This window comes from Anabrus simplex, chromosome 3 (genome assembly GCF_040414725.1).
Source record: "Anabrus simplex isolate iqAnaSimp1 chromosome 3, ASM4041472v1, whole genome shotgun sequence".
In the NCBI taxonomy this organism is placed as follows: Eukaryota; Metazoa; Arthropoda; class Insecta; order Orthoptera; family Tettigoniidae; genus Anabrus; species Anabrus simplex.
The window spans coordinates 498,692,134-498,718,809 of NC_090267.1; the positions used below are offsets into that span (position 1 = coordinate 498,692,134).

Genomic DNA, 26,676 nt, shown 5'->3' on the forward strand with positions numbered 1-26,676 from the left:
TTCTTCAGTAATGTAGCGAGAATAACATAAATTCTATGGGTTTTGATGGGCCCTCGAGAAGAGTCGACTAGCCGGTTCTTCAGTACTGTAGTGAGTGTAACATAAATTCTAGGGGTTCTGATGGACCGAACTCCCAATGCTCATGCAAACCTCATAGCATGAAAGTTCTGCAAGCTATAGTATGCTAGTTACACGCTTCGCTAAGTAACTTATTATTGCCAAAAAATCCGTGCTCTACTGTTAACAATCTCTGTATTTCTACAGGACTACGTACGAGAATGCAAAAACTGGTGTTCTTCCTTCGCGACATTAAACCACTAGCAAATAATATCAGAGTAAAATAAAACGGGACAAATACTTCACATGACTGAAGTAGAAGAGAACAGTACAACAGTAGTAATAGCAACACAGAGGGACGACCAGCAAGCATCATGCTAGCAAATCATTGACTGGAAAGTGTGGAGAACTTTACATTCCCTCGCGTTGTAAAAGCTCAAGATACACTAGCCATAAAGGAGGTGGCAAACAGAGCGCAGAAGAGCTCTCACTTTTACTAGCAGTGCCCTGGCATGACATATTTAAACTTAAAGACATAAATGATGAAGTGGCGCATTTCAATCAACATATGACTGAGCTGCACGATAGACATGCCACTGAAAAGACGGCTCGAGTTTCGCGGAAGCCAGCTCCCCTGGCTCTCAGATGAGATTAGAGCACTCATGGCTGAACGTGATGCTGCTTATGGACGAGCTAGAAAACATTGCACCCCTGACAATCTACTTAACTATAAGAGAGTGAGGAACGCTACGACCCAACATATTAGAAACGCGAAAATACGACACGCTCACAGTTTAATTCAACCAAATGTTTTAACAGCTGCGTTGTGGAAATCGATAAAGAGCTTTGGCATTACGAAAGAACGAGACGATGACGAAATAAATATACCCTTATAAAAACTGAACGATTATTCTTCATCTAACTGCACATTAAATGCATCCCTGGAACAGGAAGCTCTTGACGGGAATTATGCAAAGACGCGAACAGATGGAAAAACTTCTACTTCCGTCCAGCAACCCACTCACAACTCAGATTTGCTATACATCGGATAACATCAACGCCGAAAGGAAATAACAGTATAGGAATAGCGATGATAAAAATTATTCTCAATGTGTTATTACCTGCACTAATTAACATATTTAACTCTTCCCTTGTAGATAGCACATTTCCCGAAACATGGAAAGCGAACATTATAGGCTACATCCTCTAAAAAAGTAGCTTCCCCTTCTGAATCATCTGACCAGACAGCCATCTGCATATTTTCTATTTTATCCAAAGCGCTAAAGTTCATCGCTCATAGACAAATAACAGACAACATGACGACTTGATCCACTACAATCTGGTTTTCGTCAAGCACTCAGTACTACAATGGCACTACTGAAGTTCACAGAAGGCATTCGAGAAGCAATGGGCAAGAAGGAAATGACAGTTTTAATACTTGTAGACTTGAGCAAAGCTTCTGACTCTGTTGACATTTTGCTCTCGAAATTTATTCCCTCCATTACTTGAACAGTGCCCACCGTTGGATGCATTCCTACCAGAATGGCTGATGGCAGTGTGTTACAGATAGGATAAATAAATCAATTTGGCGGTCCAGACAGTGTGGTGTGCCCCAAGGGTCAGTGTTAGGACCTTTTTTTCCATTGAACATACATTCATGATGTCCCCCAAAACCTAACTCACTGCAAATACCATATCTACGCTGATGATGTACAAATGTACCTCCATACATCTCCAGATCTAATGTTTTCGGACATACACAAAATCAATCAGGATCTAACACTGCTTTTTCTTGGCCTTTGAGATGTGGTCTTACGTTAAACCCAGAAAAATACAAGGCATCATCCTTGGATACCCGAAACTACTAGCGAAGGTCAATCGGCCAGAGATTCCATCTATAACGTTATGTAACACTAACATACCATTCACGTCATCAGTAAAAGTCGTAGGCGTTAATTTCGATGATGACATGTCATTCTTACCCGATCTGTTTTTCAAATGTTATTAAATTTTATGTACTACCTCTTTTTACATGTAGGATATTAGTTTTAAGAATTTATTCTTTTATTATATCTAATATCACTCAGAAAACATTCTCTGCATTCCACATGCTGCGCGGGTATAAATACTTATTTCGTGAAAACCCAAAAAATACTGGTAGAAGCTCTGGTTTCCCTCATTTCGACTATTGTGGCGTGATTTATAGAGACGCTGGGTGCAAGTTATTAAGCAGATTACAACGTGGTCGAAATGCATTTGCGAAATATGTCTGTAACCTACGGTACCATAACCACGTAACTCCTTCATATAAACCACTATCTTGGTCCCGACTAGAAATCCGTCGCACTGTGCATACCCTATGCCATCTCCATAAAATCCTTCATTCCTCACAGCCATTTTACCTTACTTCATATTTCAAATACCTGTCTTCTTATCACAGTCTTAACACCAGATCTACTAATAATTCCATCCTTGCTTTGCCTACCCATAGATCTGCCATCTACGACAAATTATTCACGCTAATTGCCTTCCGGGACTGGAACCTCCTTTCCGAAAGTATCAGAGGGTTAAGAACTATTCGCACTTTCAAGGAAGCAATGAGGAGACATTTTATGCACCAATAAGGATCATCTGTAAACTTAATGCTGCTACTCACGACTAATCTCTTGTCACGGATGTTCTGGTAGAAGATTAGACTAAAATTCTCACCCGATCTGTTTTTCAAATGTTATTAAATTTTATGCACTACCTCTTTTTACATGTAGGATATTAGTTTTAAGAATTTCCTTAATCTTAATTTAATCTTATCACTCAAAATTCTTGTATTACTATTAATTTAATTAGTATTAAATCTATTATTCAAAAGTGATACAATGTAATATATGTATATTTCAGTGCCTGGTTAGATGGAAGAGAAGGCCTAAAGGTCCTAATCTTGACAGGTAAAATTAAAGGTAACTAACTAACTAACACTCCTCTGGGATCCATAGTATCAAAACATCAAAGCTGGTGATGTTCAATTAGTACTTTACCAAACTTCACCTATGGTGTAAAAAACTTCGCCCTCACTAATCATAAGTTCCTTAGGTCCACAATTCAAAAAACAAAACTGGACAGTTTAAAGAGAGACATGGTTATAAAAGAAGCTGGGATTGAGATTAGATCGAATAAACGTGTCAGGATTGAGGTGCTTGGGAATGTAATGTGGATGGAGCAACAAGGTGTTTGTGGTTTTTATTGATCTTGTAAAAGCCTTTCACAGAGTACAACGGGAGAAAGTAGTGGACATAGTGAAATACAAGGAGTAAATTGGAAAAAAAAAGAAGACCGATAGACAATCTTGACATAAATCACACAGCCCGTGTAACAGAAGGACAGAATTTGTCGGAAGAAAGCAAAATTGGTAAAGGGGTAAGGCAAGGTTGTTGTCTTTCACGATCCTTGCTTAATACATACCTCGAGGAGATAATTCGATGTTGTTATCAAGGTAAGCAAGGTGCTAATCTGGGAAGAAATAAAATCGAATACATCAGATTTGTTGAAGACTTGGTAGTCCTAGCAGACGCTGATACAATTATGAGTATCATACTGTAAAAACTGAGCCGATCGTGTTAAAACTTTGGTATGAACATTAACAGAACGAAGACTAAGGCAATGATCATGAGTAAGAAGAAAGTTGTAATAGCAAGGATAGTTCTCTCAGGTGAAGAAACAGAACAAGTATCTGCACTCAGATACTTAGGAAGCACTATAATAAGTGATCTATATTGGTTAGTTGAGGTGAAGAGCTGCATCGCAACGGCCAATGGTGCATACATGAGGCAAAGGCCACTGAATATGGACCTCAACAAGAGTTTATTGAATTGCTTTGTATGGAGCGTTGCTCTTTATGGGTCTCACACTTGGACTTCGAGAATGGAAGAAGAAAGAAGACTGAAATCTTTTCAAATGTGGATATGAAAAAGAATGTAGAAGATCAACTGGCAAGAAAACTTAAGGAATGAAGCAGTATTGGAAAGAATAGGTGAAGAAAGTACGACAATATTGGAAACCGTTCAAAAGAGAAATAAGAATTGGTTGGGACGCTATTTACGAAAGAAGTGTTTATTAACACGGGCACTGGAAATGAAAGCTGCAGGAAGAAGGTTGAGAGGAAGAAAGATGGACAGTGTGAAAATAAATAGAAGATACTGGCAGACTAAAAGGATGGAAGAAGACAGACGTGCTTGAAAATGCATGCGAAAACTGCTCCTATCCAGTGAACCGATGAGGATGATGAAGAAGATGACTTAGAGGCCCATGTGATAGGAAAACGGATGGTGGGAATAACTATAACCCACTGGAAGAACATCGTAAAAATGGACATAGGAGATCGGGGAAGTGCCCTGGAGGCCGCCATTAACAACAGAACATATCTGACTAAGACTGAGTGGAAGACGCTCTGGAACTGTAAAATGTAATGTGATGACGATTTCCTCCGTGTCCAACCGTCTTTGTCCTGAATCCTATCTCTTCAAAATGCCAAACCTGACTGACTTTATTGATGAAGTCTCTATTTTAAAAGAGTCTATGAAGAAATGTCACACTTACCCCGTTGTAGAGCGTGCTCATGATCCCACGGGACTCATCGCCAAGGGAGTTGTCTTGCGGAGATGTCACAGTGTACTCAAAGCCATAGTGTTTCCTTAGCAGCTCCACGAAGTCAAAGGCGATGCCATCACCTGTACCATTGCCGTACGCGTTACTCAACGGAGTACTCTGAAAGAGAAGAAAAATTCGTTACAATTGATTCAGCAGTTTGAATACGGGAACGAATCAAAACAGTGGTTATTGGTGGGATCAAAAAAGCTCCCTACTGTTCCTATTTATTAAATTTTCTTAATCTAACTTTTGTGAGAGTTTCTTTACATTAACCCACTTTTCCAGTACCTTGGGCAGATCAGGTGGACTGCTAGTAACGAAATAACAAGATACTAAAAACAGTGGATTTGTTCCCTTCGTTAAAGTGATTATGAAATAGGCATTATTATTATTATTATTATTATTATTATTATTATTATTATTATTATTATTATTATTATTATTATTATTATTATTATTATTATTATTATTATTATTATTATTATTATTATTATTATTATTATTAAAAGACAGTAAGTATATTTGTTTACTCAAAACATCACTAATACGATGTATACAATACAGTTCTGCACTACTCACGTGTTTTGAAAGCGTTATGTACAGAATGTACTCTGAATATCCTTCACTTTCACTGTTATCTGCAGTTGTTGAAATAGTTGGCCTCATCAAACTTCTTTATAAAATGGTCTATAATGTAAGTTATAACCTTACCTACATCCTGGATATTCTTGCCTTGTATTGTAATTCTTTTAATTATAATATTTTTCTGTTGAAATGTGGGTTATTCCTGTGTTTGGCTTTTGAAGCGAGAAAGTACTTTTCAACAAAGCATCATGAATTCCGATGCTGTTTTTAGAGCTTAGGCCACCTGTTCTTGAAGTCTAGGATACTTTCTGCGGATATGTGAGTAACAATGAGTCCTGACTTCTTACGGGTCTTATTCAAATCGGTTCATTTTTGTGTAGTGTAAATTCTGTCCACTAGTCTGATTTTCCATTTAGCAATTCCAAATTGCGATGACATTGCCGAAATGAGTGTCGTCAAACTGGGAATTGGTGATAAATCTGTCTATATAGCCCAATAGCGATGTTGGCGGACAAGGAAACAAAAACTGAGATAAGATTCCTTCTTCAAGCTGAGAGAGATTTCCAGGTCCAATTAGACGCTCGCGAGTGGTTTTCAGTCCCGTATCATAACTGAGAATTAGCGTCTGTATGAAAACACACGTTTGGTGAAAAAATGATTTTAGGCGCTTGTTCCCTTCTTCAAACTTCTGGTTCAATTTCGTTCTTTGCATCCACTTTTGCCCCATGGTACAGGAACTTTCAACACTCACAGCTCCCTTCTCCTACCAATCATGCACTGGCAATTACGATCGTACAGGTATATATGCTGTTTTAACATGAATGGGTCTATTTAGAACATCACCGTCTCGATCCTCTTATACTGCGTGTTCGATGCCACTAATTTAACACACGAGGGTGCGAATACAAATATTTCTTAAAGTCACCGTAAGAGTGCAGTCGTAGACGCTCAATCTTTTGTGTTAGTGATGCATGCATGTCTGTGCCAAAAGCTGTTGTCATTTCGTACAATGAGTAAACTTGCCCGTTCATATCTGTTTGTACAAGTGATATTTTGCATAGACGTGCGAAATGAAATAATCATGTTATGCTTATGGATATTTTAAAGTTATTTTAGAGTGCACTCGTTTTTTTACGTTTGTGCATGTTATGTTTTTTCTTTTTTTAAGAACTGAAACTTTATTCAACTATTGTGTTTTGCAAATCTCGGCAAGGTGGTTCGCAGTCAGAATAGATACGATTCCATGTAATACTGTCTACAAGGGAATTAAGAGAAAAGTGGATGCCAGCTATATCTAGGCAAGATATTAATAAAGGAATTAGTTTGATATCCTCAGATTAATTTAGCATCTGTAGGCTTTACACCTTATTTCAGAAGGTGATTAAAGCTGAGGGGAATAGTGGATTCCTTGTGATAATAATTGTGACGAACAATCACAAAACAAACGTCTTCGTGATTGGACAACTCATATATCCAAACGATAATGTTCCAGTCAATCTAGAAACAGAAAATCAAATCCTAATTTGAGGGTACTTGGTTCAAGTTGTTGAAGATATGAGGGAATGTGACATTTGCGTCAGCAACATCTCACTATACAGAGCTTCGACACCAATAAATGGAACTGATTATGAATCAGGACAGAGGAGGACTTCGATAACCAAAACCTTGTTTTGTTGCTCTGATGAAGCGTCTGCAGGAGTTTGTTGAAGCTACTGCGCCCTACTATCGGAAGTCCTTCGAACTTACGAGCGTAATACGAGACTTTCTACTTCTTTCCTTTCAGAATGTGTTCTGTTACAGTGTGAGGTCAAAGAATATCAGCAAACTGTTCCTGATAATATCCTAATCAAGTTCGTAAGACCTCTGTTAACTGATATTGCGTTGGTGCATCACTCCAAACCTTCGTCCAGGAAAATCTTTAAATAGTGACATGAAGAGGCCAACTACGACTTCATACAGGTAATATTACTGATGTAGTTTACGAGCTTCAGTGAATATATTAGTTCACTGCATAGTGTTTTGTAGGCTGTCGTCATAATAATGCGTTAAGGACTCTTTGCGTCTATGCGTGCCATCTAGCAGATAAATATTTCACAACCTATTCGCAAAAGGCAGCCTTGAGAGAACTAAAACAAAGAAAAGCACCAGGGCCAGACTTAATTTCAGGAGATTTTTTCCAAGCTCTTGGAGAAGATGCAAGAACAGTACTGTTTGACCTCATGAATCATATTTACATTACCGGAGAAATACCAGAAAATTTTACACAAACCATCATGATTCCGCTTCCAAAAAAAGGAACGGTGCACAAAGATTTGAGAACTACAGGACTAAAAGCCTAACAACCCATACGTCCAAAATGTTGACTAGAATTTTGTACCACCGCCTGGAGAAGAAAATAGATGAGAATCTCTCTGAAGATCAGTTTGGTTTCAGACGAAACAGGGGAAAAAGAGAGGGAATTCTAAATCTCAGACTAATAACAGAAAAATCTCTTAAAATGGACAAGAAATTTGCAATAGCATTTATTGACATAGAAAAGGCTTTTGATAACATAAATAGGAATAGCCTGTTCAGAATCCTTAAAAATTTAAAAGTATATTATAGAGATCGAAGAGTCATCTTCCAACTGTACAAGAACAAAAATGCACTAATAGGGCAGAGAGAAAAGAAAGCTAAAATCACCAAAGCAGTAAGGCAAGGATGCAGTACCGGGAGTGTCCAAGGACATGTTCGGCTCGCCAGTTACAGGCCTTATTGATTTGACTCCTGTAGGCGACCTGCGCGTCGTGATGAGGATGAATTGATTATGAAGACGACACATACACCCAGCCCCCGTGCCAGCGAAATTAACCAATGATGGTTAAAATTCCCGACGCTGCCGGGAATCGAACCTGGGACCCCTGTGGCCAAAGGCTAGAACGCTAACCATTTAGCCATGGAGTGAAGTAACGAAAGAGTTCACATCTAAATGCACACATGAAATTAAAATCAATGGCGATACATATAAAACAATACGCTTTGCTTACGACATTGCTCTGGTTGCGGAAAGTAAACAAGATCTAGAGATCTCTCTAAAGAAAGTGAACGATTTCTTAGGAAGGATCAGCAACATGAGAATAAACAAATCAAAACTGAAGATAATGTTATGCACTCGTAACGGAAATCGGACTGCAAATGTGTGCTTGGATGGAGAAAGACTTATCCAAGTGAGACAGTACAAATTCTTGGCAAGTCTCATCTCGTGATGTCCGCTCTCGTAGTGCTCAGGCCAAAGAAGCCTTCAATAAGAAGAGAAGTCTACTAACATCGAAGGCTACCTCACTTTCGGTGAGGAAACATTTTACTAAAAGCTGTGTTTGGAGCATTGCAAACTACGCCTCAGAAACCTGGACTCTGTTCAAGAAGGACAAGGCAAGAATAAGAACTTTTGATATGTGGTGTTGGCGTCGAATCCTACGAATACCATGGACAAGTAAGGTAAAAAATTATGAAGTTTTGAATAGAGTGGAAGAGAATCGATCATTGTTACCAAGTATTGAAAATCGACGGGACAGCTGGGTTGGTCATCTGTTGCGTCATTCATCCTTTGCATCTCACTGATCAAAGGAAAAGTGGTAAAGAGGTCGACCAAGAAGAGAATTTGTAGATGATATAAAAAGAACACCTACCAGCTAATCAAACACCTGGCTCAAGAGTGGAAGTCAATGGGAGAATATCATGCTGCCCACCAACCTTCGGGTTGAGAAGACGAAGAAGAAGAAGAAGAAGAAGAAGAAGAAGAACAGTCAGTACAGGAGGATAGATATGGCGGTGATCTGGAATTAGCGCCATCATTGTAACCATGGCATCCACTGTTCTTCATCTAAGTATATCTGGTCAGTAGCGTCATCTGTTCCTTGCTATAACAACGCAAACTTTGTGAGAACGAGTCTCTCTCGTACTTCGTGGTGATTTGAACATCGATCTGAAGTCAGCGCCTGGCCTTCATGCGTGACTGCTACTACTACAATGTCTTCATTCTGTCTCTGAAGGAGGTAACGGCGTCTCTCAGGCCAGAAGATTTGTGGAGAACGTGAGAGTGTTGGCGGCCGTGGTCTATATTAAGAACTGTCCTGGAAGTCGCCTTAGTGCATTCGCCTCAGGACGGTGGGAACCATCCCTTCTCCGTCTTCCGAAAGCACAGGCGTAGAGCCGCGGCCACCACTCCTCTGCTCGGCTGGTTGGTCGGAGTGCAGACGTGGCCACCTGTAAGTCGAAAGCCACTGTGCATCCGCCGACCTCATGCGTTATACGCCCCCCTGCGAATTAAACAACCACCCAGCCACTTGGAGTAGTCCTTTCTGTCGCCACTCCAACCACATAACAACCCAACAGTGTGTTCCGTACTTTTCCTGTCACCGTCCATACTGAGTTTAACGGATGCGCTCAAAATCTATGTGGTAACATGATCCGTCGAAACATGTCCCTTTAAGGGGAGGTGGACGACATTACAGAAAAAAGTGACAAAAATAGGTAAGATTTGAACTAGAATATCTTACTCCATTTTCGCAATATAAATGAAAAACTCTCAGATCAGGAAAATTTGTACTTTTTCTTAAGTGTTAGCATCTTAAAAGTGTTTAATATTACTAGGAAACAGAATTATCCAATATGTTTTAAATATAGTACAATATAATTTTTAGCATTCATCCCAAATTTCAGGTACATTTTACTACGGAACTATTAAATATACAGAGCTGCAATTAAACATTCCATATAGGCCTATGTGTACTGTCATCTGTAAGATAGACTTAAAAAGACAACAAATTTATTCCTTTTTGACCCACAGGGCTTATGATTGATAAAAATATCTTTTCATTTTCATGATCATAAAGTGTCTGAAAATAAAAAGGAAAGTATAATATTTATGCTAATAGGCATGATTCTGAAATTTCACTTCCTGAGGTACAGCCATTACCTAGAAAAGTTAGGCCTACCTGAAATTTAGGATGCATGCTAAAAATTAAATTATACTATATTAAAAAAATATACAATAACACCATTTTCTAGTAACATTGAAATCTTTTAGGATGTTAACAGTTAAGAAGTACAAGTTTATCTGTTCTGAGAGTTTTGAAGTTATATTCCAAAAATGGAGGAAGTTATTCTAGTGCAAAATCTTACCTATTTTTATCCCCATAATGTCATCCACCTCCCCTTAATGTCACCTAGTTCCCGCGGCGCATTAAACTGTAGGCCTGTGAACGTAAGCAACGCTATGACATGGACCTTCAATAAGGTACTGATAACACTCAAGTTTGATTATTTTTTCGCTGTTTGTTTGCTTGCTTGCTTGTTTGTTTGTTTGTTTGTTTGTTTGTTTGTTTGTTTGTTTGTTTGTTTGTTTGTTTGTTTGTTTGTTTGTTTGTTTGTTTGTTTGTTTGTTTGTTTGTTTGTTTGTTTGTTTGTTTGTTTGTTTGTTTGTTTGTTTGTTTGTTTGTTTGTTTGTTTGTTTGTTTGTTTGTTTGTTTGTTTGTTTGTTTGTTTGTTTGTTTGTTTGTTTGTTTGTTTGTTTGTTTGTTTGTTTGTTTGTTTGTTTGTTTGTTTGTTTGTTTGTTTGTTTGTTTGTTTGTTTGTTTGTTTGTTTGTTTGTTTGTTTGTTTGTTTGTTTGTTTGTTTGTTTGTTTGTTTGTTTGTTTGTTTGTTTGTTTGTTTGTTTGTTTGTTTGTTTGTTTGTTTGTTTGTTTGTTTGTTTGTTTGTTTGTTTGTTTGTTTGTTTGTTTGTTTGTTTGTTTGTTTGTTTGTTTGTTTGTTTGTTTGTTTGTTTGTTTGTTTGTTTGTTTGTTTGTTTGTTTGTTTGTTTGTTTGTTTGTTTGTTTGTTTGTTTGTTTGTTTGTTTGTTTGTTTGTTTGTTTGTTTGTTTGTTTGTTTGTTTGTTTGTTTGTTTGTTTGTTTGTTTGTTTGTTTGTTTGTTTGTTTGTTTGTTTGTTTGTTTGTTTGTTTGTTTGTTTGTTTGTTTGTTTGTTTGTTTGTTTGTTTGTTTGTTTGTTTGTTTGTTTGTTTGTTTGTTTGTTTGTTTGTTTGTTTGTTTGTTTGTTTGTTTGTTTGTTTGTTTGTTTGTTTGTTTGTTTGTTTGTTTGTTTGTTTGTTTGTTTGTTTGTTTGTTTGTTTGTTTGTTTGTTTGTTTGTTTGTTTGTTTGTTTGTTTGTTTGTTTGTTTGTTTGTTTGTTTGTTTGTTTGTTTGTTTGTTTGTTTGTTTGTTTGTTTGTTTGTTTGTTTGTTTGTTTGTTTGTTTGTTTGTTTGTTTGTTTGTTTGTTTGTTTGTTTGTTTGTTTGTTTGTTTGTTTGTTTGTTTGTTTGTTTGTTTGTTTGTTTGTTTGTTTGTTTGTTTGTTTGTTTGTTTGTTTGTTTGTTTGTTTGTTTGTTTGTTTGTTTGTTTGTTTGTTTGTTTGTTTGTTTGTTTGTTTGTTTGTTTGTTTGTTTGTTTGTTTGTTTGTTTGTTTGTTTGTTTGTTTGTTTGTTTGTTTGTTTGTTTGTTTGTTTGTTTGTTTGTTTGTTTGTTTGTTTGTTTGTTTGTTTGTTTGTTTGTTTGTTTGTTTGTTTGTTTGTTTGTTTGTTTGTTTGTTTGTTTGTTTGTTTGTTTGTTTGTTTGTTTGTTTGTTTGTTTGTTTGTTTGTTTGTTTGTTTGTTTGTTTGTTTGTTTGTTTGTTTGTTTGTTTGTTTGTTTGTTTGTTTGTTTGTTTGTTTGTTTGTTTGTTTGTTTGTTTGTTTGTTTGTTTGTTTGTTTGTTTGTTTGTTTGTTTGTTTGTTTGTTTGTTTGTTTGTTTGTTTGTTTGTTTGTTTGTTTGTTTGTTTGTTTGTTTGTTTGTTTGTTTGTTTGTTTGTTTGTTTGTTTGTTTGTTTGTTTGTTTGTTTGTTTGTTTGTTTGTTTGTTTGTTTGTTTGTTTGTTTGTTTGTTTGTTTGTTTGTTTGTTTGTTTGTTTGTTTGTTTGTTTGTTTGTTTGTTTGTTTGTTTGTTTGTTTGTTTGTTTGTTTGTTTGTTTGTTTGTTTGTTTGTTTGTTTGTTTGTTTGTTTGTTTGTTTGTTTGTTTGTTTGTTTGTTTGTTTGTTTGTTTGTTTGTTTGTTTGTTTGTTTGTTTGTTTGTTTGTTTGTTTGTTTGTTTGTTTGTTTGTTTGTTTGTTTGTTACATGAATGACAGTGTCTGATTACTTTTAACAATGCAATGGACAACCTACCTTGCGTTAATCAGCATATAATCTGGAAAGAATCCGCTTTTTGGATCAAATTCCATTCTAGAGTTTCTCTGTTTGTATAATTGTCTCATACGTAGGGATGAACTGTAATGCATTATTCTGAGGACCATTTCCTCCTTGTGTTTAATGCATAGTCATATCGATGATGGGACACAGTTTCTCCATACCGGGTGAGTCCGCTGCACCTGACGTTTTCTGTTGTTAGGCATCCCAACGTACGTCACTGGTGGTATGATGGTCGAATCTCCTTTGCCGTATTCCAACCAACACTTGCCCTTAACTACTTACTTACCCATCACCTTCGCAACAACATGTGTACCGGGCTGAGTGGCTCAGGCGGTTGAGGTGCTGGCCTTCTGACCCCAACTTGGTACGGTTATGTCTCAAAACTCACGAGTCTCAAAACTCACGGGCTAAAATTAGTAACAAATAGTCTCAAAACTCACGAACACAAACTGGTCGCTAAAGTAAACATTCTAATGAGTCCCAAAACTCACGAATACAAACTGGTCACTAAAGTAAACATTCTAATGAGTCTCAAAATTCACGACTCCGGACAACAGGTGCTTGCGATGACTGCAGGAGGGACGCGCTGCGCGATGAATCACGCTTCCCTTCAACCCATGTTTTTCCACCGACTTTTAGAATGGTATTTTCCATGTAATATTAACAGGAATTATCATCCTACCAAAGATCAAATTCCCCAAGTGTAACACTGATCTTTATTCAGTTATTTTGCTTGGTGCCATCGAACAGTGCACAACATGCAATTCATCTCTTCACAAAAGGGTAAAATAAATTTAGTGTACAATGGTTATAGGTTTTACAAGCAACGAGAGAACAAGTCGGGCGAAACAGTATGGTTTTGCTATAAAAGACTGTCATCCGCGTGTGCCGGTAAAGTGATAACTGCAAGTGACAATAGTGTTTTTAGTGAAACAGTCCACCAGTGTGTACCTGATGAAGCAAGCCTCGATGTGTACAAAGCAGTTAGCCAGGCCAAGAAACGAGTTTACGAAGAGCATGGAACATCAGTTACATAGGTTAAACCTTTTTTTTACAAGTTGGTTACGTCGCACCTACACAGATAGGTCTTATGGCGACGATAGAATAGGGAAGGACTAGGAGTGGGAAGGAAGCGGCTGTGGCCTTAATTGGGGTAAAGCCCCAGCATTTGCCTGGTCTGAAAATGGGAAACCACGGAATACTATCTTCAGGGCTGCCGGCAGAGGGGTTCGAACCCAGTTGCTTGCCCCTGAACTCGCGGCCAACTCACTCGGTTTTATTTTTGAAGAGTCCGCAGACGAAATTAAAGACCGTTAAAAATCGCGCGCGTGTCTGCTCGTGCATTGTAGCCAACAGCCTGTTATCTGTGTTGTTTCAATAGAAATTGAGCCGATGACCTAGGTGTTAGGCCCTTTCAAACAACAAGCATTAATAGAAATGGTTTATAAATTATATTTGTTCCGAGTAAGTGAGTACTTAAGACATATTGGTACTATTGGTTATTACTATAAGTTAGGTACAAGAAGGTAAGAATAATATTTTTTGTTACAGGTCTACACAGAAGAATTTGAATCCTTGCAGCAAAGAGGATATGAATTTATCACCAGGGTACCTCAATTTTTCAGTGTAAAATCATCACTCTACAGGCACCGAAATAAAGCCCAGGGAGTCCAAAAAGAGCCAAAACATCGAAACGACATTAATTTAGATGAAGACACTCTACGCATGACCGATGGCAGTACATTTATTCTTGCAGACAACAGGGATGGAAAAAGAATATTAATATTTTCAAGCGCAAAGGGAAGAGAATGTCTCAAAGCGCATAGGACATTTCTAATGGATGGTACTTTCAAAAGTTGCAGCAGCCAGTTTTCACAGCTATATACAATACATGCTGATCTTGGAAGCACCAGCGAGGAAACAAACATAACACCAGTCATATTTGCTCTTCTCCCCTAATAAGACCACGGGAACATACGCTAGATTATTTAATATCATAAAACATGAGATCCCAGAATGGAACCCAAATGAAATAAACGTCGACTTTGAGGCAGCCGCTATCAAAGCAATAAAAGAAGTATTTCCTTCTATCAAAGTGCAAGGATGCTTCTTCCATTTATGTCAAAGTCTCTGGCGAAAGGTTCAGGAAGTCGGCCTCACTGAAGCCTACAAAACGAATCAGGAAGTCCGACAAACAAATACAATGTGTGCGGCACTTGCCTTCCTGCCGCCTGAGGATGTAGACGAGGGGTGGATCTACATTCATAGTAACGCCCCCGAAGACCAAATGTTGACGATATTTTTTTACTATTTTGTCGATCATTGGCTACAAAATCCACTAGTTCCAGTGGAAACGTGGAACTGCTATAATAGAAGACACAGAACAAACAGTTCTGTGGAGGGGTGGAATCACCAAATAAACAATGTTCTGGGAAGACCTCACTCTCGAATAAAAGACTTAATAAAAGGGCTTAAGCAAGAAGCTGAGAAATCAGATAAGAAGATTATGAGGATTGAGTTGAACCTAGAGGGTTAAAAAAGAAGAAAGAAACACTACCAACTTGATAAGAGGATCGAACGAAACACACAAAAAAATATGAGGAGACAAGAGATGTAGGTGCATTTCTGAGAGTCACTTCCTTCATCCTTAAGATGGGTTAGACAGAAAGTAAATCTTTTCTTGTTAAATTAATCATGTAAATGTGTAGATAAAAGTAATGGAAATAGTGGAAAAAGACCAATTGAACCAAATTAAGCATACTAAACCAATTGACAGAAATATATAAATAGTAAAAAAATATAAAAATACATAAAAATAAAATGCATTGAAAAAGACAAAGCTTTACAGCGGCTTATGGAACTAGGCCTTCATTTGAAAGGCCGAGTGCGGTTATCCGCGCGGGTCCATGGCGTCCGTGGGTTTCTCAACCCCCTGTCGCGTATTCGTTATGTGGGTAGGTTGTAGTGATTGAAAACTCGAATACAAATTATTCGCTTATTCGATTATTTAATTTTATTCTATTAATCCATTTGCTTAATATTTCGTTTATTCAGTTACAGTATTTCTTCGATTCGATTATTTTTTCGAGTATTCATTTGAAATTCCATTCGAATGATTGGGGCAAATAGATAGTGAACGCTTTCGAAATAATGGCACGAAAAGTAATTCTAACGTCATCAACTCATCAATCTCATCACAGGGAAATTAAAATCACCTATCTCCACCCCCTTACAGGAAGTGCACGGGTAGGACGAACGGTCTCTGATAAGCTTTCCGAGAATAAAGCGAACTCATGCTGCTCACGTATGAATGAGTCGTGCACTCAGATGCCATTACATAAAATGCAAAGATTAATATATTGCATCACGCGCCCACGCGGTTACGCGAAGTGCAATGCTATAGTATTCGTTACTTGGCTCACCAAATTTCTGAAGTCGTAAATTAAAATGCGTCAGAATTTTCTATAAAATATGGCGAAGTCGTTGGTCGCTATCTTTGAAATGATTTCGCTAAATGACTTCAAAGAGACTCCAGTTCGATGATGATGGTGATATTTAGTGATTTTGGTTCTTTCCCACTCCAAGAAAAAGTGCAAATGGTCAATACAAACCAGTAAGGGTTGAAAACAATTAATGTTGGTGGTGGTACTGTAAAATGAAATGGTGTATGGCTTTTAATGCCGGGAGTGTTCGGCTCGCCAGGTGCAGGTCTTTTGATTCAACTCCCGTAGGCGACCTGCGCGTCGTAATGAGGATGAACTAATGATGAATACAACACATACACCCAGTCCCCGTGCCAGCGGAATTAACCAATGATGGTTAAAATTCTTGACCCTTCCGGGAATCCAACCCGGGACCTCTGTGACCAAAGACCATCACGGTAACCATTTAGCCATGGAGCCGGACTTGGTGGTGGTTATTACTGTTTTAACGGGAAACCTAATACTGTCGGGGTTCGGAAAAGAACAAGAATTGACTAAGGATAGATGAAAGCAAGTAGACTGCCACAAGTGGGTGGAAGCAATGCCCGGATTCAGCAAAGGGCCCCGAGGTCGCCAGCCCACATTCTCTTGCTCAATCAGTCAATCAATCAATCAATCAATCAAACAATCACTACTGATATGCATTTAGAGCAGTCACCCAGGTAGCAGATTGCCTATCAGTTGTTTATCTAGTCTTCTCTTAAATAATTTAAGAGCTCCTGGGGCCCCTTTTTAGTCGCCTTTTACGACAAACAGTGGGTACTGTGGATGTTATTCTGCCTCCCCAACCCACAGGGGTAAAATAATGAGTGGTGAATGAAAGAGACAGAGGTGTATAATTATAATTTAAAAAAAAGATATTTTGCTGTTGTCTTAAAGCTAATATAATATATTTTTTCCCTTTCACATAAATTTATAATAATGGCGTGTGGCCTCCGGGGAGGTCTGCTGCAGGTCTTTAGAGTTGACGCCGTACAGGTGATCTGCACATCTGTGAGGATGAGGCCCTACCTAAGGTGAAGTCTAATTGTGAAGACGGCACGAACACCCAGTCCCCGAGCCACAGGAATTAACTAATGAAAGTTAAAATCTTCTACCCGACCAGAAACCGAACCCGGGACCCCCTGGACCCCTTGGACCCAAGGCCAGCATGCTAACTATTCATGAATAAAACCGGACAACATCAAATTAAAGTAGGTATATTGCCCGCTGTCAGTAAAAAGAAACTGTCAGTTGGTAGTACTGGGGCTTAGATCCATTATGCGGCCAAGGCGGCATTTACTTCAATAAGGCATTTTATTTAGAGATATACATCAAGACAGTTAATTCACTCATTTAGTTTCAACATTTGGAGATTCATTTGGAAAAAAGGCGTGTTTCTATTTTTCGTAAGAGTTCATCTATTCGCTTATTTCAGTCGATTATCTACCCGACACACTTAAAGAGAAAAATTTATTCATGGCGCATATAACTGAATGATATATGAAACTCATTCCATTATTTGATTTGATTATTCATTCGATTATTTAAATAATCGGATAGAAGTTATTGGATTATTAAAAGTATTCCATTATCCCATCACTAATAGGGTGGACATTTATCCATTTAAAGAAGAACTGGCCCTGCTCGTGAGTTTTGAGACTGGCCCAGGTAGAGAAACCTGTTCTTACTAATCCTCTTCCTGGAATTCGTGAGTTTTGAGATTGGCCAAGGTAAAGAAACTTGCTCTTATAAATCCTTTTCCTGGAATTCGTGAGTTTTGAGACTCGTGAGTTTTGAAACTCGTGAGTTTTGGGACGAACGCTTGACAGGATCTACCCTGATTCAGTCCGGTAGTATTTGAAGGTCCTCAAATACATCAGCATTGTGTCTGTAGATTTACTAGCACGTCAAATAACTCCTGCGGGACTAAATTTCGGCACCTCGGCGTCTCCAGAAACCGTAAAAGTAGATAGTGGAAAATAAATTAAATAACATTTTTTTAAATATGTGAAGGTTTTTTACACAATGCATCAAACTGTGATGTGGCAATATAAAATCACGTCTCAGTTGTAAGCTTTCAGTAGAGTAGGAAATGAGCGCAAAAAGCATTGGTATACCGATAGAAAACGTATGTGCATTTGTGAAGCGGAAGTAGTTGTCCATCTGGTACGCTTTCCGGTGAGCTGCTAGCTGTAGTCGTCGTGGTGTCGAAGGTTAATATGAGTGCTGCTAATACAACTGCGGTAGGTAGGTGTGTTCACATCCCACTTGAACCTGATAATTTTATTCGTATTTTATACTTCGAGAATCACCCACAAATCCAATATATCCGAATACCCTTACGTCTTGGGATTCTTTCTTTCTTTCTTTCTTTCTTTCTTTCTTTCTTTCTTTCTTTCTTTCTTTCTTTATTTATTTATTTATTTATTTATTTATTTATTTATTTATTTATTGTCTTCTGTGTGGAAATATTTTGTGGTACAGGTGCTGTATGCCATTGCTGGCAGGGCCTAGTGTTTACGGTGCACTACGTCTTCTAGTATAGGCTAGAGCAATTTTGTTACTTTCATAAATCTGTCTCTGTCTTATCCTTGGCTTTGACAATATGAAAGTGACTGAGGTAAGAGCGATGCTGGTAATGCCAATCCTTATGCAGCCAGTCCCTGCAACGGGAAGTTACATCACTCTTCATTTCCCTAGTACGCCTCTTCAGTGATGCCTAGGCCATCTATGACAGCTGATGGCAGAGCTGTTGAGGATCCCACCAGCGGCATCGCTGACGGACTGAACATACATAGAGGTGCTGTGCCTCCTGCGTGTTCTGTCTTGCTTCACCGCACATGAGGAGCGTGTCAACATACCCATCTGTTGAATACCTAGCGAAGAAATGACCAGCACTGCTAGGCTACACCAAGTGTCAGGACAGTACACATTGAATATGCATGCTGTATGCTATACGTTGAATGTGGGACGAATGGCTTTGTACTTGATCCTGTAATCTTCAAATGTAAATAAAAATATTTAGCGCTCGTGGAATTCGAACCCAGTTACCAACGGCACATGCGTAAGCACGTCTCTGCTTCCTCCATGACATGACATGACTCTTGTCTCGAACTTATCAGAAAGCGTTCTGGGTGTAAAACTACTTGCCATTTTATAAACTCGCACACGTCTTCTATCACTATGCCATCGATTTAGCGTTAATTTCGTATCCTACTGAAAGCTTATAACTGGCACGTACTTTTTACATAACCGTACGACAGCTTGATGTACTGTGTAAATACCTATCACATTCAAGCTTTGCAAAAGTCTTGGTGTGATGATGCAGTAAGTGCTTAAAGGCGACTACAACTTGCTATACTGCAAAGGAGAATTGACCATCACACCACCGATGTTCACTGGGCTGCCTGACAACAGAAATATTCAGGCGCAACGGACTCAACCGGTATACACTTGCCGACATGGGCTATGTTTCTCTTCAAGACAGGCTTTTTCATGGGTTTCTTTTTCGGTTACTCGTAGCGCCAATTCAGATAAGTGTTCGTCAACTATGAGATAAGAGGACTGGGAAGGAAGAGCCTTGGTCATAATAACAGCCTGGAGTAAACATGGGAAAACTAAAGAAAAAAATCTTCAGGACCACCGATTGTACGTTTCCAATCTACGATCTCCAGAATGCAAGCTGCATGTATAAGGCCCCTACTACTCATTCGCTTACACAGTATTATACTTAAATCTTCCCTTCGACGTTGCTATTTAGATTTCACTTACCGTAACCACACTGTAATCAAAGCTACAATTCCTCTTACGCTGGAGTGCCACCTCACTCGCGATAATATTATGAGGTTTCATTTTCACTTTTTTCTTGTCTGTGGGCAAGTTATGCTCATGTTTGGCCATATTTGTTCACTATAGCTGAATGATGTTTCGCACGCGCACCGACGAATTCCATTGGTTGCGACAAGCCAAGAGTTGCATCAATATAGATACGACGTCTAACTAAACACCCGCTGAATATTATATCTGAAATCGAACATGGTGCGTAATTAGTAATCTTTTCTGAAATCGGCCCAAATAGATTTCAATCACTTTCCCTCACATTACTCTTTGTAGACGACCGAGCGAAATGGCCACGTGGTTAAGGTCGCGCATCTGTGGGCTTGCATTCGGGAGAAAGTGGATTCGAACCCCACTGTCGGCAGACCTGAAGATGATTTTCCGTGATTTCCCATTTTCATACCAGTTAAATAATGGGGCTGTACCTTAATTAACGCCAAGGCCACTTCCTTCCTACTGTACCCTTCTCCTACTCCATCGTCGCCATAAAACCTGTGTTGGTGCGACGTAAGGCAAATTGTAAAAAAAGTGTCTTAGTAGGCCAGCTGAAAAATTATTCGCGAAGTGCACATGTTCACTCGCGATGCATTACTTCATCCTTTGTCCTCCTTCGTGCTGAATGGTTAGTGTGCTGTACTTTACCCCAAGGGGTTCATAATTCGATTCCCAGGCAGGTAGGGGATTTTAACCTTCATTGGTTAATTCCGATGGCTCGGACCTGGGTGGGTGGGTGGCATCTTCAATATACGTAGAGCCCTATCCTCACAGACGGGCAGGTCTTCAGTACCACATTCAACAGGCCTTCGTGAAGGCCACACGCCTTTATTTATTATTTCCTCCTTTCCGACACTTGTCGTGAGTATTGGGGTAGTGATTAGTAGCCCCATTTCGGGCTAATCAAGAGTGAAAAGGGAAGGCATCCAGTTGATCGAAGAATGAAGTTCCCGGCAAGGAATGGGAAGGACCACAAAAGGTATGAAAATGGAAGACCTCTTAGGACTCTCAAACTCAAACGTTCAAACAGGAGCGATATGTATGTGGAAGTACAGTTCCTGAAAAACAATTTGAAGTACCCAGAAGAAATGTTCGTGCACACCATTGACAGGTAGAACGGTCACCAGAGTGCATGTTGTCACGACCTCTGGCAGGGTATATAAGGGTTGTGAACGGCGTCAGATGTTGATTGATCACTGTGAAGGATACGGAGATGCCGCGTACTCGTGTGAGACAACATTATCAGCACCTGACAGAGTTTGAAAGGGGCCTCATTGTGGGTCTACATTTGCTCGACAGGCCGAATCATGCAATAACTAATTTGTAAGGAATTACAATGTGACGTTGGCCCGATTTCGGACTGTATAGGAACGTGTGGGCAGGCATACTTGTTGTCAAGGTTCCGGTCGACAACGTGTGATCATCACAAGGAAGGATCGTCGAGTTGTGCAGCAACCTCATCGCAACCCCTTCATATCTGCGCCTGCCATTCGAGAACAAGTAACGGACTCCCTGCGACATTCTGTGTCATCCAGCACCATTGTTCGGAGACTATCAGCTACTGGACTAGAGAACTACCGTTCCATCCGTAGGCCACCGTTAACACCACAACACAAACGGTCGCGTTTGGAGTGTTGCCGTGACCAGGAAGCATGGACTGCTGATGAATGGCGTCGCATTGTGTTCAGTGATGCATCGCGGTTCTGCGCTATCCCGGATGACCATCGTCTGCGAGCATTGCGGAGACCTGAGGAGAAGTCCCATTCTCACACCGGTGTTACTCCTGGTGTCATGGTGTGGATAGCTATCGGCTTTGACTTCAGGTCACAGCTGGTAGTTATTGAGGGAAATCTGGCTGCACAACGGTAGGTCATGGACATCCTCCATCCCCATGTCTTACTTCTGATGTGACAGTATCGTGGTGCTAGTTTTCAACAGAGCAATGCTCGTCCTCGCACGGCACGTGTCTCTATGAACTGTCTGCGTACTACCGTGACCAGCAAGATCCCCAGATCTGCCCCCGATAGAAGATGTGCCAGTTTGACGGATATCAAGGAGCAGTTAAAACAGTTCCAGATCAGTTTTTCTCAGGAGAGGGTACTACGGCTTTTTGACATTCTTCCCCACCGAATCAGAGCATGCATCTACGCCGCACCGTCGCACTGATAAGTGGGCTCGTACTGCGAAGTTCTTTGTGAACTTGACCCGATTTTGAAATCACTGAAATAACATCACATACCCTGTCAACAAGAAAAGTTTATTTTCGTTTCCTCCTCCCCTTCTGGGTGTGAGCTATGTATAACACTCAGCTAAGGACTTCATAGTTGTCAAACTACTCTCCCACGCTTAGAACTCTAGTCATCTCTTACAACCGGAAGGAGAAAATCGTACCGGGCGAGTTGGCCGTGCGCGTAGACGCGCGCGGCTGTGAGCTTGCAACCGGGAGATAGTAGGTTCGAATCCCACTATCGGCAGCCTTGAAAATGGTTTTCCGTGGTTTCCCATTTTCACACCAGGCTAATGCTGGGGCTGTACCTTAATTAAGGCCACGGCCGCTTCCTTCCAATTCCTAGGCCTTTCCTATCCCATAGTCGCCATAAGACCTATCTGTGTTGGCGCGACGTAAAGCCCCTAGTAAAAAAAGGAGAAAACCGTAGATATGTACTATGACCCCAGCATCAGTACATCGGGATGATAAAGAACCGTGAGGCTCACAGACACGTCAAGCTGTCCACGTGATAATCCAATATCAGCAGAGCATCTTGCTGGGCTGTAAGCGTCTTGATCGATCCAATGCCCCTTATAGCCTGTAGGCCACGGGTTAGATTTATCTTTTATGGCAACAAAGTAGACACATTCCACTTCGTTTTCCTCACAAAACGTATGTCATACTGGTTATTGATCACCGATCTCTATCATAAGAAACTGTTGTTTTTACTTGTCTTATCTTAACAGTGCTTACAACACCAACTGTGACAAGCCTGAATCAATCTTAGTTGCTGTCGCAGCCATACAAACACATTTTTCATACTGAACGTTCTACTGTATTTTTATGCACGTGGATTTGAATTTATCTCCCACTGCTAACGGCACGTGACATTTAAAAATTGTCACCAAATAAAATAAGTAAAATAAATAAAAAATATTTCAGGTATTAGAATAAATTATTGGATAATGAAAAATGATTCAGATCTTATATTCCATCCAATTTTTATGTCCACCTTGTTTAGTTCATGTAAAATTCGTGCACAGTAACATTCAGAACAGTATTTTTCGTCCATTTTTCCACGTCCACTCGCAGCAGGTTTATTCATTAGATCACTCAAAATTTATCCATTTTTCTCCTCTTCCCATTCGTACGTTTCTTTCTATTTTATAATAACTACGGAATTCTATATTGTACACAGAATTCTAAGTGAAGTAATGCACGCATTGGGAGTTACGAAGAAAACCTATATAAACATTTTTTTCTGGGATATCGAATTTCAGATACACTTGGTAAGGTCCATTGTTTAATAGGACTAACCATTTAGGCAGCGTATTCAGTTTTAAGTTTCCCAGACGTACATTTTTTCATTTTCTTCTGACTTGCTTCAAATTTTCTTTCACTACATGACACAAATAAAAGATAGTGTGATAAGAAAACAGGGAAAAGCATAATTTAAGGAACACTATTAGCATTGCGAAGTTATTTATTTATTTATTTATTTATTTATTTATTTATTTATTTATTTATTTATTTATTTATTTATTTATTTATTTATTTAGTTCCGTTTGGGCCTGCTATGGACCACGTGGTTCTTATCTCTAGCAGCTTTCTTCTTTGACCAGTACTCCTTCATCCTTGCACTGTGAAAGTCTTTTCGCTCCTGGGTCCATTTCACACCTCCTCCCGGACGTACTGTTTTTTCTCTTATTGACTGGAGAGAGTTTGATGTTCTGATCAACGTTCTGTACCTATTCCTGTCATAAATTTCACTGGGAGCAATGTCCAATTCTTGAAGGTCTTTTCTGACGAGTCTTGCCCACTTGGCATTAGTCGCTTTCCCTCTAGAGATGGTGTGGAAGATTCTGGAGGTGAGCCTCTGATTGTCCATTCTCATGATATGACCATAGAAGTTCAATCTCCTCTTCCTCATAGATGTTGTAATGCTCTCCAGTTGTTGGTACAGTTCGTTGTTGTGCCTGATTCTGTACTTGCCTTCTTCTTTAATAGGGCCCATGATTTTTCTCAGGATCTTCCTTTCCTTCAGCTCCAGTTTTCTAAGTTGCCCTTTTCTTACCATGTTTAGGCATTCTGAGGCGTATAGTACTGATGGCCTCACTACAGTAGTATAATGCCTAATTTTGAGGTTAAGTGAGAGGGATTTGGATTTGTACATACTCTTACATAGGTGGTAGGCATTTTCCAATTTGATGCATCTGCTGTTCATGGCCTGATCTTCATTCATGTTTGGGGTTATCCATTCTCCTAGGTATTTGAAGGAGTTAGTCCTTTGTACTGTTTTGTCCCCCAGTGGGACTGATTTGGGTGCATCTTTGATGTTGGTGATAAACTGTGTTTTGTTGATGGCGATCTTCAGCCCTACTTTAGCTGCTATGTGGTCGAGAGAGGATAGTTGATGGATAGCTTCCTCCACACTGGATGCCAGGAGTGTAAGGTCGTCTGCGAAGGCTAAACAGTTAACTGTTAACTTATCTTTCTTGTAGCCAATTCTCAATCCAGAGCCATCCTTTAGCATTTTCGTCCACTCACGAATGACTTTCTCAAGTAGGCAATTAAAGAGGATTGGAGATAGGCCATCCCCTTGTCTAACACCTGTTTTGATCTCAAAGCTCTGGGACAGTTCCCCTCTGAATTTGATTCTGGCTGTAGTGTTGGTAAGAGTTGCTTTCACTAGATTCAAGGTTTTCTTATCTAGTCCCAGTTCAGCAAGTGCCTGGAAGAGTGACTCTCTATCTACTGAATCGTAGGCCTTCTGAAAGTCAACAAATGTTGCCACGTAGGGTGAGGCGCTTAGGTTTTTGTAAGTGATGATGATTTTGAGGTTCAGGATTTGTTCGGCGCATGACCTTGACTTGCGAAACCCAGCCTGGTACTCTCCGATGCAGGAGTCTAGTTGAGCCTCTACTCTTGTGAGTAATACTTTGGAGAGTATCTTGTACGTCACTGATACAAGGGAAATCCCTCTGTAGTTGTTGAGATCTGATTTGTCGCCTTTTTTGTGTAACGGGTGGATGATAGCTGAGGTCCAGTCGCTAGGTAACGCTTCTGTCACCCAGATGTTTGATATGATTTCATGGATACTTTGGATTGACTCCTCATCAGCGTATTTCCAGAGCTCTGCTATGATTCCATATTCACCCGCTGCTTTGTTACATTTCAATTCTGAAATGGCTTTCTGGATCTCCCCCTTTGTTGGTGGGAGAGAGTCCGACTTAGTAACATTCTGAGGTTCGAAATGCAGTTTCTCCTTGGGTTCCCTTGAATTTAGAAGGTTGTTGAAATACTCTGCTAGAACTGTGGTGCACTCTTCATTGTTCATTTTCAGCTTTCCGTCAGCTCCCCGAAGGTGAAGTGTAGGGGCTGAGTAGGGTGTTATTTGAGATTTAAAAGTTTGGTAGAAGTCTCTAGTGTTGTTTCTTTGAAAATCCCTCTCTGCTTGTTCAATGATATTTTTATTGTACTGCCTCTTGGTGTTCCTGATAATTTTAGTGGCAGTTTTCCTAACTTCTAAGAAGTTTTTATGGTTTTCCAGACTTTTGTTACGGTTCCATTTTAGCCATTCTTGCTTTCTCTCTTCTATTTATTTATTTATTTATTTATTTATTTATTTATTTATTTATTTATTTATTTATTTATTTATTTATTTATTTATTTATTTATTTATTTATTTATGAAAACTCAATGCCCCCTGACGAAAAAGAACTCCGTGAAATAATTACAGACTTGAAAAGCAACAAAGCTGCAGGAGAGGACTCTGTCACAGCAGAGATGCTGAAATGGTCGAGAAATCGAAATCACAATTTTAAGGTGCGAAATGGAAAAGATATGGGAAATGGAGGTAATCCCTGAAGAGTGAAAAAATACTATCGTTCATCCTCTACACAAGAAAGGTGATAGAGCAGATCCTAACAACTACCGCGGCATTTCCATCACACCTGTAACACATAAGACACTGTCTAAACCACTACCACCAACTAGGGGAGTATCAAGCGGGATTTATGAAGGGAAAATGGTGCGCTGATCAAATCCGGAGTCTGAAACGTGTACTACAGAATCATCTCTCGAAAGATCTGGTAGTGGTTTTTGTAGACTTCAAGAAGGCGTATGATTCAATCGACAGGGAATTGCTATAAAATATATTGGTGGAATCTGGAATCGAAACAACAGCAATTATTAAGAAGACTTTAACTGGGACACATTCGAAAGTTAAGTTCATGGGAGAAATCTCCAAGCAGTTCGAAATTAAAACAGGGGTCAGACAGGATGATAGACTGTCACCAATTCTTTTCAGCTGTGTGTTGGAGAAGATTATCCGGGAATCGGAAAAGGAACTGGACGGGAAAGGATTATTTAACCAAGTATACATTGTAGGGTCAGAAATTGTTGTCATGATTAATTGCCTTGCCTTTGCTGATGACGTTGCGCTGCTATCTAGGAATACTGACACAGCAATAGACCAGATGAATGTACTAAAACTACGAGCAGAAAAGGGAGGACTACAGATTTCTTTCGCTAAATCTAAATATATAACATACATCAAAATAGCCCCTCGGTACCTGAAGACAGAACACGGTAAAATAGAAAGAGTTGATAGCTTTAAGTACCTGGGTGAAATAGTGCAATTGGAAACTA

The 26,676-nt window shown here is 39.3% G+C and overlaps 1 protein-coding gene across 1 annotated transcript in view; it reads right to left on the reverse strand.

Moving 5' to 3' along the window:
- LOC136866572 (glutamate receptor ionotropic, delta-1) overlaps positions 1-26,676 on the reverse strand; it is a 295,948-nt gene that overhangs the window by 161,838 nt on the left and 107,434 nt on the right. The window contains exon 4 of the mRNA XM_067143663.2: positions 4,648-4,815. Coding sequence (XP_066999764.2) covers positions 4,648-4,815 — 168 coding nt within the window. The remainder of the gene's footprint in view (positions 1-4,647; positions 4,816-26,676) is intronic.